Source organism: Ischnura elegans, chromosome 3, assembly GCF_921293095.1.
Source record: "Ischnura elegans chromosome 3, ioIscEleg1.1, whole genome shotgun sequence".
In the NCBI taxonomy this organism is placed as follows: Eukaryota; Metazoa; Arthropoda; class Insecta; order Odonata; family Coenagrionidae; genus Ischnura; species Ischnura elegans.
This window is the reverse complement of record NC_060248.1, coordinates 108,087,855-108,101,732: the sequence shown is the minus strand read 5'-3', so window position 1 is coordinate 108,101,732 and position 13,878 is coordinate 108,087,855. Positions and strand designations below refer to the sequence as shown.

The window sequence follows — 13,878 nt, the reverse complement described above, 5'->3', positions numbered from 1 at the left end:
GTAAAGTTGAGAATACAAGTAGTGGGGAATGATGCAGTTATCTATTTTTTCTTTGATACTGCTAATATTAAATTTTCAAAATTATATCTGTGTTGAAATTTTAATTATTTTGATGAGTGTCATGAACACCACCAAAGTGAAATTCAAATCTTTAAAGGCTCTCCTGGCATATGAGGGTACTGATATAGAACAATGGTGGAATTTCCTTCATAATTTATTGGAAGGGCCTCATTTTCTTAATTCTTTCTTTTGCAAGAACAATATTTTATGACCAAGCATTGAAAATTAGAAGAAGGAAGTAAAATGTTGCTGTTAAGAATTTAGTTATAACTTAGACTTAGTAACCACTGGCCATTAAATATCACACCAAGTCATTTTTTTCCTTTGCATGATTTACTACGGAAAAGTAAATGGGATATTTTAATTGTACAAAATCAATTGCTCTTCTGATTTTCATTAATCATTAAACCACCATGGAGGCCTTATGTTATAGTTCAGGTAATTGTGATTGGAATCTCATTCACTTCACTCCTAGATAAAACTTAACATGGACACCTATGATGAGCTGCCTTAACCTTTGCCTGGTTATTGCTGATAATGAACAGGGAAAAATCCTAGGGAAAAATAAGTTTTACCAGAGCTCATAAATTGGAGAAAAAGCAATGTGAAAATGTGTGGGATGCATTTTTTACCATCTCTTCAGAAAATAAATGGAAGCTCACACTTTTTTTGTTGATACTCATATTTCAAAAAATCTTTGGAAGGCAATATGTACTGTTTTCACTCAATTCTGTGATACATCCAAATGAAAGTTAACAAACAATATTTTTTCCCATTAATAAGTGAGCACAGTCCAAAAATTTTCATCTACTTCAATTCATCATTTCGTTCCTCTATATCTTGCCCATCACAGTTGAACTTATGTGTCCTTGAGTTGAAAAAAATATGGTAATGTGGGAAAATTCCACAGAGTAAAAATCATTTACCTTGACCAAGATTCGAGCCCAAATCCTCCAATTCCGTTCAATTGCTTTAGCTAATTAAGCTACTGACGTGTCGTTCCCCTAAGAAGAAAAACAAATTTCCTCTTTCATGGTAGTGTGTTAAAATTTCTGTACTATCTATTCAACTCTGTCCCTATTACTATTCACATTACCTCTGTATTCATTAATTGTCCATAAATATTTTTAATAGTAAACTGATAACATTTTTCCTCCCTCATATCTTTTGGAAACTAAATTTGGCTTGCAAATCCATTCCTTTGGATGCTGATGGTTTATGATGATTTTGCAGCTGCTGGAAATTCTTGGCTCCTACATTGATGAGGTAGTTACCCCTGTTTCCTCGTGTGGTGATTCAAGTGTTGATGGTGAGAATTCAGTGGAGGAGTGCATCATCACCTGCATTCAATACTGTATTGTCCTGTCACAGAAGTGAGTATAGAAAGCAGGTAGAGAATAGGGAATGTAATACTTTTGAATTGATTAAAAAATTATTGGTTAAATCAAAGAAATTTTTCAAGTAAAAGGCACTATCTGTGCTGTTTTTTTTCAAGATTTAAGGCTATTGTGAGGGAGAGAGGGCACTGATTTTGGGGAGATAAATTCTTTTGTTGAGACAGAGGGAAGGGATATGATTATTTCTCTACAACTAATGTCTAATTAGTAATTGTCCTTTCAATAGTAACTTTCCCACCAATCGTGGCGACTACATAAATGTTTTTAAACACTTCCCTCAATCTGGAATATCTCTCAGACTCCCCTCTATCCTTGACAATGCCTAAAAATTATGTATGTATGGGTATAATTTCTTTCGGAAGTGGTGAGTTAACTCATTCCTCTTCAATTCATTTCCTGAATATCTGCTCCTACCCTCTTATTTATTTTTTCTGTGGTTCTTTCTAAATGGAATGGTAGGCAATGAAATGACATTTTATAGTTATTAAGGATGAGTCGGTTCTTAAATTTTTTCGGTTCTCAGTACTGGTCCGGTTCTCCCCCATCGGTTCTCGGTTCCAAGGAAGAACTCTTATTATCTGAATTATTGGCAAATTTAATTGAACAACTACAAGAAGTGAATGAAAATAATTTCACTGAAGATGTAAGTTAGCAAGAAGGCTCTGTAAAAAAAGCTTAAGATCATTTCCATAATTTTATTTGCCAAGTAAAAACGTTGAAGTATGTAACACGTCGTATAAGAATGCATGATCGACCAATATGTCACATTACATCAGGCAGCCACTGGTTCTTTCTCCAGGTTTTGATTTTAAAAATTCAACATTTTTACCCTATCTGGGTCCAATCAATTCTTTTTTTGGCAGAAATATTGCCATGAAGAGGTGTTCACTGAAAACAATAGTGGTTGATGTTGATTTTGAAGTGCTTGTGAAATATGCTTGGAGCACAGTTTACGTACTGCATATCATCATGATCAATAGGGAAACTCCCTCAACTTCTGATGACATTATCCGTTAATTTGTTGTAACTTGTGAGTCAATTTCAATTTTTATTCTGTATTCTGTGATTTAGCTAAAGTTGTTACTGAAATTTACAACTTATTCGCATGCTTCACTGTCACAGTTGTTATAACTTCAACAATAAACTGCTCAACATGCCGGTACAGTGACACCGTGGATAAAGTGGGCCGTCGTGAGTTTACGCAAAATTGTAACACAATGTTGCATTCTACAGGATAACCATACCTTTCGATGCCTAGCATAGTTTTATCAACTTACGAACAGAGTCTTAAGACTATGTTTGTAAGTTGATTAACCTATGATAGTTGATAAGTTCCAATTGGAATGCATCTTGCTCATATGGCAAAGAATTACTGTATATGTGCATGATTCAATCGTAAGACCACTTTCAGACGAAACGATTTTCCGCCAGCTGCCGTTCACGGCACAGCACTCGACGTTGCAGAGAGTCATCTCATCTGAAAGCCACCAGAATTTCACGTGAACGGCTACCGACGAAAAGGCGTTTCGTCTGAAAGCGGACTCAATGTAGCATTGTCTGTATTTCACACCGTAGACAGCACATTGCCAGGCCAAATGGGTGCCGTGCCATCAACGGCGTGATTCGACTCGTTTGAAGACCATAGAGACCGGTGGTTAGTTGAAAAAATGGCGACAGGCAAAAAGTCAGCTCGTTTGAAAGCAGCCTCAGCGGCTGCGGTTACGGAAATGTTACAATGTTGGTGAGAGCAACAAACTGACAAACCCTTAAATGCGTGAGTTAGCGAGCAACTCTCAAAAGAAAAAAATAGTGGCAGCCATGCAATCGGAAAGTAATACATACATAACCAGTGGTACCGAGAACCAGTTACCGGAACCGACCCATCTCTTGCAGTTATTAATCAACGTAGAACAGTGAAAGAAAAATAAAATTATTATTTCATTTTGGAAAGTATCTAGTTTAATACATTGAGAACGCAGCTACTGCTACTTGTATAAAATCATTTTATTACTTCCATTGCATCGTACTTCATAAAATATTACTTCTTTATGTAGAATATGAATGTTTTAACATTTTTAAACTTTTAACATGTTTATATTTTCCCCTAAATAGTGCTAAAATGATGGAAATCTGATGATAAGCTATACTTCTCACTTCCATTGTTCTTAATTAGAGATTGGGGTCTTAAGTTCTTGTTGGTAATGTTGTGATAATTTGAAGTTTGTCATCACATTGCAAATGGGTTGAGATTTTCTTTTTCATACAAGTATTTCCACCCTTGACATGCAAAGGGTATGTTGTGCTACTTTTTTATTTTTTTATTTTTTAATCTCATAAAGAATTTTGTGAACTTTCTTTTTCATACAAGTATTTCCACCCTTGACATGCAAAGGGTATGTTGTGCTACTTTTTTTATTTTTATTTTTTAATCTCATAAAGAATTTTGTGAACTTTCTTTTTCATACAAGTATTTCCACCCTTGACATGCAAAGGGTATGTTGTGCTACTTTTTTTATTTTTATTTTTTAATCTCATAAAGAATTTTGTGAACCATTTCCTGGAGTTTTTTTCTTTAATAAATTGTGTATTATGAATTTTATCTATAGCTGAATATTTATCATGTACATTATATTTTTATAGGGAACTACTGTTTGACAAAGTGTGGGACATAGTTCAGGCTGTTGGTGTGGCGAAAGCTTGTTATCTTGAAGGATTGGAGCCTTATTTTTTGAACGATCAGTTACAGTTTGTACCTCCTGACATCATGCAGCAGTTTGTGGCTCACTATGAAAGTCAGGGTTTATTTCAGGTGAGGGAATTGCATATTTTTTGTGTTTTGAGAAGTAGCCTTTTTAAATTTTAAGAAACATACTGGTAATAAACCGATCACTACCTCCAATGGATGATCAAGACCATAGGAAATTCATAAGTTTCATATCAGAAATTGATCTCCAGTAGAGCCTGTAATTTATGAAGCCAAAGGAACCCTAATTTTCGAACTTTTTGAACTAGAAGGTTTGGTAACGGTATCCAGCATTTTGGAAGACCAGGAAATCTCAGGGAATTTTATTTTCACTGAAAATATGCAAGAAATATCTAATTTAGCAGGGAATTTTCTGCGGTGTGAAATTATAAAATCACGACACAAGCAATATGTCTCTTTTGGCATGTTGCTGAGTCAAATCTCTCTTGCATTGTCTAATTTGAATACCTGTAATCACCAACTGTACCTGTACAATGTTTTGTGTTGGTCTACATTGTGCTCTTATTGGTCATTGTCTGTAAATTAGTGCGGTAAAGACGAAGATACTGGATGGGATATTGTTCTATTCCTGGAACAGCAATGGATGTCAACGAACAAGGAAGATTTGATCCAAGCAATACATACTATTAATCTATGTAAAATGAGAGTAATTTTGTGTGTACTTGTGGCAAGTTCACATTTAGCGAGAGAGTGGTAGGATAAGAAAAATACTGGTAATAAACTGATCACTACGTGCAACGAGTGATCAAGACCATAGGAAATTCATCAGTTTCATATCAGAAATTGATCTCCTGTAGAGCCTCTAATTTATGAAGCCAAAGGAACCCTAATTTTCGAACTTTGTTATGATTAGGCTAAGTAGTGTTGGTATGTTTCCCCGAGGAACAAATTTGCACTAATCAAGGCATGGGAGTATTTTCAAATAGTCTGGACAGATATTTAAATAATGTGGAAAGTGTGGAAAAGTCAGGGAATTCCTTGTTGATTCATGAGTGCCCACCTTGAGAGATATTAGTTCCAGAGTATAGTTAATTTACAACACACTTTTTATGTTCAAATAGTTAGAGCTTGATTTACATGAAAATTGGTACATAATACCAGGACCCCCCCTTGCAGGACCGCTGAATTGCCAAATATTGCAGAGCCACAATTGTAACTATTATATATCATAAGATAGCATTGTCTTGTATACGTGTTTAACCACTTAAATGAAAATGTTCATAAACTTTGAATGTGATTTGATTATTTTTTATTACGATCAGAGTAAAGGTATCTCAGGTTATCTTTTGTGCCCCCTCTTGAGTTTTTTTCCGTATCCACTACTGACTCGAATATCGTACCGTAAATATCGTTAACCGTATACCCTGGCGGGTATTCCACACCCTCATACACCCCAATGCTAGTTGGGCCTAAAACAACCCCTAGCCTTAATTCCTAGCTGTGCCCCTGGTTATGATTACCATTTTAATTATGCTGATTTGATATTTATCTTGAAACAGGCTCTTGAGGCATGTCTACTGCATGTTGATGTTGGATCTCTTGATGTGCACCAAGTAGTGACTCTATGCTGGACGCACGGAATGTATGATGCCCTCCTGTACATACACAATCGAGGAATGGCGGATTATGTGACACCATTTGAAGAACTGATGGCTGTTTTAAGGGAGGCACTATCCAAAGGTATTTGAGATCTCATTGCTAAAACGTTCAATGGATGGCTGGCCTAGGAAATATGTAATGAGATCCAATTATATGGATTGCCGGTTAGGAAGGGCTAACTATCTGTTGAAAAAGGAGAGCCTGATAATTAGTGTTGGTTTGTGCCTCTGCATTAATAAATTTGGCTTGGTGCTTCACATTTGGTATACTAACAGACTCTTGGTGTTATATTTTTGAGGAATCAGCAAGTCTAATTGCTATTAAACCTCTATGTTGTTGGAAAGTTACAATAAAAAAGAAAAAATATCTGGTCTTTAATGTGTTAAGTCAGGGAAATTTTAAACACTTGGAATGAAAAAGAGGGCAAATTCTGGGAAATCGGTAATGGAAAGTTGTAATGAACCCTGATAGAGCTCTGGAAGTTCATAAAGGAATTCTTTTTGCTATCCCTTCCTTACTAAGCAGATTGGTGCAGTGGGGTTAAAAAGTCTTTTATGAATGGGTTTATGCCGGCAAGAATGATGGAGTGAACTTCCAAAGTCATTATATAAATTTGAGCTTTGTAAACCAATCCAAATATTCCGGTAGGCTAATGCATGCGCAATCATGAAGGGTTTTTCAGTTTGCCTGTGTACGGTGACCTAGATTAGGTCGTTCAAGTATTTAAAAAAGGAGGATCAAACTGCCTGATAAGGCATTGCTTAGGTTTTGAGTCAAATGTGGCTGCCTCTCTGAAGCAGTCAAGTAGCAGTGAGCTTTCAATGGTCCAATTTTAACAAGTGGCTTGGCCCTAAAATGAATGTGTGTAAGTTCTTATAGTACTTGTCATGATGACCTCTGGATTTATTTGTAAATATTATATTCAACAGGTAAACAGCTTGGAGATGCGCAAATAGCCTTGGGGAACAAGTTACTCGTCTATGTTTCTTGCTGCCTGGCTGGCCGTGCATATCCAACTGGTGAAGTTGCGGAAGAACTGGTGGCAAAAGTCAAAAGAGAAGTTTTTCAGTGTTTAACAAGTGTCCACTCAAAAGATGCTGGTGATACAGAGCCACCTTACCCTTATTTAAGGTGGGGATGATGAATGCATTTTTAATTTTTTTTTTTTTAATTTTTAATAGCAGTAATATTTTTGAAAATGGGAAAAGAAATAATTTTATGATGATCCTGTGCTAAAATAGTAAGTAGTGGTAAAGTTCTTAATAGCCCTCGCATTGCCATCCTTGATGGACCGTGAGGGCCTAACATCTAGTACCATTAGCCTTGGGAAATCAGGAACCTGGATAGCATAGTGGTCTGTGTAGTGGCCTGGAAAGCTAAAGGTCTGTGGTTTGATTCCTGTTCTAGGGAAATTTTTTCTCATAGCAATTCTTGTAGAATAGTTGATTAATCAAGGAAAATTGCTGGGTGTAAATGCTAAGACCAAGAAAATCAAACTTTTAATCAGCACCCTGATTATGTAACTGTGAGAAGGGTGAGAGCGATGTCGTTGCCAGGGGCAACGCGATTCCCACGACGGAAGGTGATAGCAGGGATTATGAAACCGTGATCGCTCTCTTTATCACGCTGCCAGCGTCATCGGCCTATCACGTTCGAAACCGATGGTGATAAGCATATGCTGACATAAAAACGAGCCCTAAATGCATATATTAGGAAAAAATTATTGTTTATTTAATTTAAAAATGCCCCATAATCGATTAAAAACCAATGAAATCCTTAATTATTTCTACTGGAGTGCTCTCTTGACATTATTAGTTGTCCACATTTTTCAATTGTTATATGCGCAGGGTAGTGAATTCTATTGAGCTGCTTTATTTCCACACAACAACTTGGAAAGTACTGCTAATTGAAGTACATCCGTGATTCCAGGGTTGATAAAAATCATGATTTTTTTCAAAAAAATCATTTTTGTTGATTTTTTTTATTTAAATCGGATTTTATTGATTTAAATCGGATTTTTTTGATTTAAATGAGATTTTTATGATTCTCCATCCATCAAAGATTCAGTTAATTACAAAACTAACTATTTGGGCAGCATAATGGAGAATGATCGTTCGCTGAAACAATAAGAGGCAACAGACTCTAAACTTGATACAACATTTAGTCAATCAGGGGAGAGAAGTATGGAAATGCAAATGGTATCAAATTACAAATTCGGCCAGCATAGTACAAAATTATCATTGAAAGTATCAAATGTGCTATACATATTACGCGGTTCTAAAGCATATGAAGTTTAGAAAAATTCTGTAATTGCAACTTTGTACGGTGCCTACGCTTAGAAGTTAAATCAGAAAACAATTTTTTTTCAATGGATACACTAGTATTCTAACCAAAGCCTTCGACTGTGAGCCATGAACCAGTAGTATGGGTTGAAATGGCAATGCTCAAGCAGTACAATGTATAGGTAATGTGATCTCAGCAGTTAAGAAATCAAGAGGGAGACGAAGTAAGGTGATCTCTGGCCCCAACTAGCTATGTGATGCAATATGAAGTCTTCCCCCTCCAATACCCAAAAATACAAAATTTAACAGTATCTTTATGATTCTCCATTCACCAAAAATTCAGTTATTTGCAAAACTAATTTTTTGGGCAGCATATTGGAGAATGATCATTTGCAGAAACAATAAGAGGCAACATAGGCGGATCCAGGGGGGGGCACGTGCCCCCCCCCAGACCCTTAAAAATATGCTAGATTTTTAATACGGTCCCATTATCATTTCGTTCGTTTTGTATGACGAGGTATCCTTGTGCCCCCCCCTGAACGAAATCCTGGATACGGCCTTGCTTGTGCCCCTCCCAGAAAGAAATCCTGGATCCGCCCCTGAGAGGCAACATACTCTAAACCAGATAAGCACCAAGGAAATTCTATCGTAAGAATAATTGAACAGCTTTTCATTTTCCCAGCATCATCAGCTGGAGAGGAAAGTCTTTTCCACTTTTAGCTTAGTTCATTCAAAATTGCAGAATAAATTAGGACACAATAAAGCTGCAACGTTAGTTGTCTTATAGAAGCATTTAAATGATAGCCATCCAATGTAGGTGTCCTCATTGCACAGTGTTGATAGGAATACTATATGATAAGTACATGGTTTTCTTTTTGTATATACGAACTTCTCAATATAAAAACACTTGTTAACCATGATTAGTGAGTGACATGAGGTATTTATTAATATCCTATATCACTCACTTTGTCTGTAATCGGCTAAATCATTATAGTGCATGACAACTTATATTTGCTCTTCATGCTGTAAAATATGCAACTTTGTTGTAAAATTTTTGTTTAATCTAATTGTCGAATGTTGTCTTTTTCCTTTATTGTGCCTTCATTTATGTGACATAGTGCACTGCCTTCCCCTTGTAATTAGAAGAAAAAACAATTTTTTCCTTTGTCCCACATTTACTTTGGGCTGACAGACCGACTACTCACTTACACTCACTCTCATTAAAAATTGACGCAGGTCATGGAATTTTTCTAAGCATTAAATGTGGCTCAATTTATTATCTGTCAATTTTACTGATGATTTTCTTTGCGCTAATTGTATTTTCTATTAAAAAACTGAAATGTAAGATTTTTAAAAATTTTCATGTTACATGCATTCCTACAGTATCATTTATATTTAACAGCCACCATTGTGCTGATAATTGTCAAATCATTGTATGAATTAAGACATAAAAATCAAAGTTATACACGTACAGCTTCCTTTTTTTGAGTCTTTAAAAATCAAACATATAGATCACATTATGATTTAAATCACCTGATTTTTTTAAATAAAAATCGTGTGATTTAAATCGTGATTTAAATCATGATTTAAAATCGAAGTGATTTAAATCAATCAACCCTGCGTGATTCAAACGTCAATTACTTTATATCGAAGTTTAATTATCAACATTTGCCAAGTACGTTCTCTAACATGTCAACATCGTTAAACTCAACTGATTTGGGCGTTACTTCTTGGAACGTTGAAATGTTCATGGTGAAACAAAACTCAGAACTATTCCACAAACTTTTATTTTAACAGTCAGGTTAGTCTTGATAATGACGGTATAAACGTCGAAAGTAGTAGACTGTTAAAATAAAAGTTTGTGGAATAGTACTGAGTTTTGTTTCACCATGAACATCGTTAAACTCCTTTTCGATTTTTTAATCATCATAAATCAACTATTAACTACTTACATTCAAATCGCTAGCGCGATTACACTTCCATTATCATTTCAACAATAATTAGTTTCAATCCAAGGTCACGACTTTTCGGCCATTCTCTACGATATAGTAAATATAATGACTGCAGCATCTCCCGGCGAGCATTAGCATAATGGATTACGTTATCACACATCGAAAAGTAATACTACACTTTTCCAATAACTTTACCATTATACGAGTACTTTATCATACTATTATCTATTGGCAAAGCGAAGTACTTAGCTTTGAATTGCATCCATTTTATGTTTTCGTTGTTTGTTATTGTTATTTCAAAGACTCCGCAGACGACGCATTCTCGGACAAAGATGTGTCGAAGGATTTCATTGGCTCTTCAGATTTCTCAATGATACCAACCTCACGCGCTCGTACCTATATGATACGCGCGATGATGGTGGCTTACATGATCACGTGATACAGCGGAACGTGATAGGAGAACGTGATGGTCATCTATCGCCGTCGTCGCTGTCACATTTACATAATTGAGGTGCAGGGTTTAGCACCTTATGAATACCTATATGGTCACTTTTAATCTCTAATTTATTTTCGTAACATATTCAATATAGTTCTTTTGACTTAATTATAATTTGAGTGTAACAAATGCTAAAATATGCGGGGGTGGTTCAATAATCAATGCCCCATTTTTTTCTCACAGAACATATTTATTGTTAAGAGTCAGAATTTGGTGACAATATGCGTCTACATGTCTTGTCCATGTTCTATTTTTCTGCGTAGTCCCCATCACGTTCTATAGCTGTGCTGCAACATTTTGGGGTAGCATGTATATCCTGGTGGCAAAAGCTCTTATCTTGTAGGCGTAGCCATGTTGAGCATGGCTACGCCTACGCGTGTTTCTGCATCTCCTGAGGCTGTAACTTTCTTAACCTATCGCCCAACTGTAAACCTACCAACCTCAGCATCTCCATATAGTGCATACCAACGTTTATGGATGTTCATCACAGTTTCTTTATCTGCCCACAAGAATTTAATAACAGGATGCAGTTTTTAATGTGAGTCGTATTTAGATGCCATTTTGATGCTGTACTATAGTTCTGTCATCTTCTGGATCAGTGCCACAGTCAGTGCAGAGAACAAGCATCAAATGTGAAGCACCGACAAGGATTTGGTCCATGTATATCAATGACTTTTTAAAAAATTGTGAGGTATTACTTATTGAACGACCCTCATAGCAAATGCTTGGATAGTTTAAGTGGTTATCTGAGCAGTTGACTTTTGTTTTGTTTGTGAATGTATAATGTAATGTGTGAACAAAGTATTTTGTTGATATCATAGAAGAGGTTGTTATTCATGGACACACTCAAATATCAGCACCACATCATTTTCCTCGTCCTCCTCTTTGAAGAGTGTCTCTTCCAATGGGTGACTATCTCTTCTCTGATTTCTTCTTTTCTCCGCTTAGTGAGACTGAGTGTCTTGGGTTGGTTTCCATGGCAGGACTCTGATGCAGTTCGACATGAGGGAGTTTCTCAACGTTCTCTCGTTGGCCTTCGAGGAGCCTGAGTTTACGTCGGAGCTGGGCCTTAGGCAGCGGCAGCGTGTGGTTGACATCTTGCTGCAGGTTGTGGTGCTTGGAGAGGGATTTCTGGTATGTTTATTTTGTTTACAAAAGCAGTGGCGCAGCTATTGTGGGAAGAAGTTGGGGGAAAATAAAACCCTAAAAATAAAAAATGTATTTGTATTGCATTAATCTTAATTGCTTGAGATTGAGTAATTAAATGTTTTAATTGGATTTTGCCTCTCTTATTGATTCAACAATGATTTTTAAAATTCTCACTGGGATCTTTCTTTCGTGTGTAAATACCATGGTTGGCAAATGAAATGGAATGAAAGTCGAAACCGGTAAAATTTGAATATTTTCGTTATGGGGAGCGGAATATGGAAACGAAAGGGAAATGGATTTAAACCCGAGGAGTTACACTCAGGGTCGAAACGAAATCAGAATCAAAACTACTTAGGGGGGAAACTAAACTAAAACTGTGGGACAAAATAAAATGCTGATAATGTTTCGCACCACAGGGATCATGTGCTTCACCTTCAAACAAACTCCGCGATCTTCCTCTCTCGTGGGTGCCTCCTTTTTCTTTGCATCCTTTTCTTCTTTCTGCCGATCTTTTGAGAACACGTCTCTCTTTTAATTCTCTCAAAACACCACTATGTTAGCTTTCCTCCTGATCTTTTTCGAACACGTCTATCCCTTAGTTCCCTCCATACACGCCTATCTTAGTTTTTCTTTCCGCGTCCCTCACAACCTTAATGCCTCCTCACTACGATTGTTAATTTATTTATTTAAACAAACAGCGTGGCGGTTTGTTTACAAACTATTACTTTCAAAAAACATTTTCACCCCTCCCTGCCACTTTTTTGCAACTTACATATTCTACCCTGAAGGTATTTATGTGTTTACAAGGTGTTGAAAAAAATTTACTTGCGCAGTGTTAACTTATGTAACACACTGCCTTGGCAGTATAAGTAGAGCATCCGCATGCCATCAGTTATTTTACCCCCAAGGCCTCATGTAACTATATTCCAGAGATGTTTTCTGTATTTACCTCCAAAAGTGTTTAACCTACTACTAGAGGAATATAAAAAGGAAAAAAATATAATATTTTCAAAACACCTGAAATAATGGTTGTTTTTTGAATGTGATCATACTGAAATTTTAATTTAAAAATGTACGTTAAATTTTTTTGCAACATGAATGTGTAAAGTGAGCTTGTAAAATAATGCTTTAAAATATTCTGTAAATTCTGCTTGTGTGGTATTCGGTTACCTCCACACAAGTTTTGATCTTAGGGATAGCCTAGAGCTTCCCTATTAATGTGTTTTATTAACTAATGATTGTTCGTGTTTGGGAGCATTAAATTGTTATATTACATTGTTGTTATAAACAATTGATTCCTTGAAAGATGGCCAGTTGAAGCCACTTTTAAAAATAATCTGTATTCTTTGTGTAGGAAAGATGGATTATCACTGATGTTCCTTCGTTACTTTTTCTCTTTGTAGCCCAGCCAGGTTGGATCACTGTTTACGTTTCTGGCTCGTCAAATGGCCAAGCCCTCCCCATCTCTGCCCACTCCAACTTTGTCCCCATTCATGGTGGATGAACCCCAGCAAGCAGCTCCCTCGCTTCAGGTAGAGTCGAAACTTTTTGAGCGAGTCGTTGAATATCTGGCCGGGGCTGACGGCAATGAAGGATCCATTGGACAGCATGAAGAAAGGCAGCAGGCCTTGCTCGAATTATTCGGTGCCGGAGGACTTGACCATTATGATCCAGAGCGACTTCTGGAGTTGTGCCTTAAAGCAAAATTGTGAGTGCCATCAGTTGTTTTATTTGATTCTGTGCATGCATTTGACCCCCAAATTAAGTTAGGCTCACTTTATAATGGATTTACTAAACAGTCTGCAATATAAAGGATTTTAAAGGTGTCGACTTTGCATGGGACGTTATACTTTATCTGATTTAAATAGAGATGTGCGAATAGTATCCGCGAATACTCGAATACCTCGAATACTAGAAAGTATTAGATATTCGAGATCTCGAATATTTATGCCAAAGGTGCCGTCTCGAATACCTCGAATACTTTTAATTTCGTGTCATACACTGTCGCTCGCACGTCGTTGGTAGTTGACTCGAAAAAAAATGAGGAGAACCTTAGTCCCTTAGTCGTTTAGTGCATGCAGCGCCGTTTTAGGCAAGCTGACGAACTACATCAAATTCGCGGGTTAGAGCGGTGAATAGAGTTCAACGTGGGGAACCGAAATTGATCGGGTGAAAAAAA

At 36.6% G+C, this 13,878-nt stretch overlaps 1 protein-coding gene across 4 annotated transcripts in view; it reads left to right on the top strand.

The window, feature by feature from the left end:
* The window catches only part of LOC124156334 (vacuolar protein sorting-associated protein 8 homolog), a 59,607-nt gene that overhangs the window by 25,131 nt on the left and 20,598 nt on the right, over nt 1-13,878 (top strand). For all 4 annotated transcript variants that reach the window (XM_046530825.1, XM_046530824.1, XM_046530827.1 and 1 more), the window contains 6 exons: nt 1,294-1,433; nt 4,098-4,266; nt 5,721-5,901; nt 6,750-6,951; nt 11,534-11,684; nt 13,103-13,407. In XM_046530825.1, the coding sequence (XP_046386781.1) occupies nt 1,294-1,433; nt 4,098-4,266; nt 5,721-5,901; nt 6,750-6,951; nt 11,534-11,684; nt 13,103-13,407 (1,148 nt within the window). The remainder of the gene's footprint in view (nt 1-1,293; nt 1,434-4,097; nt 4,267-5,720; nt 5,902-6,749; nt 6,952-11,533; nt 11,685-13,102; nt 13,408-13,878) is intronic.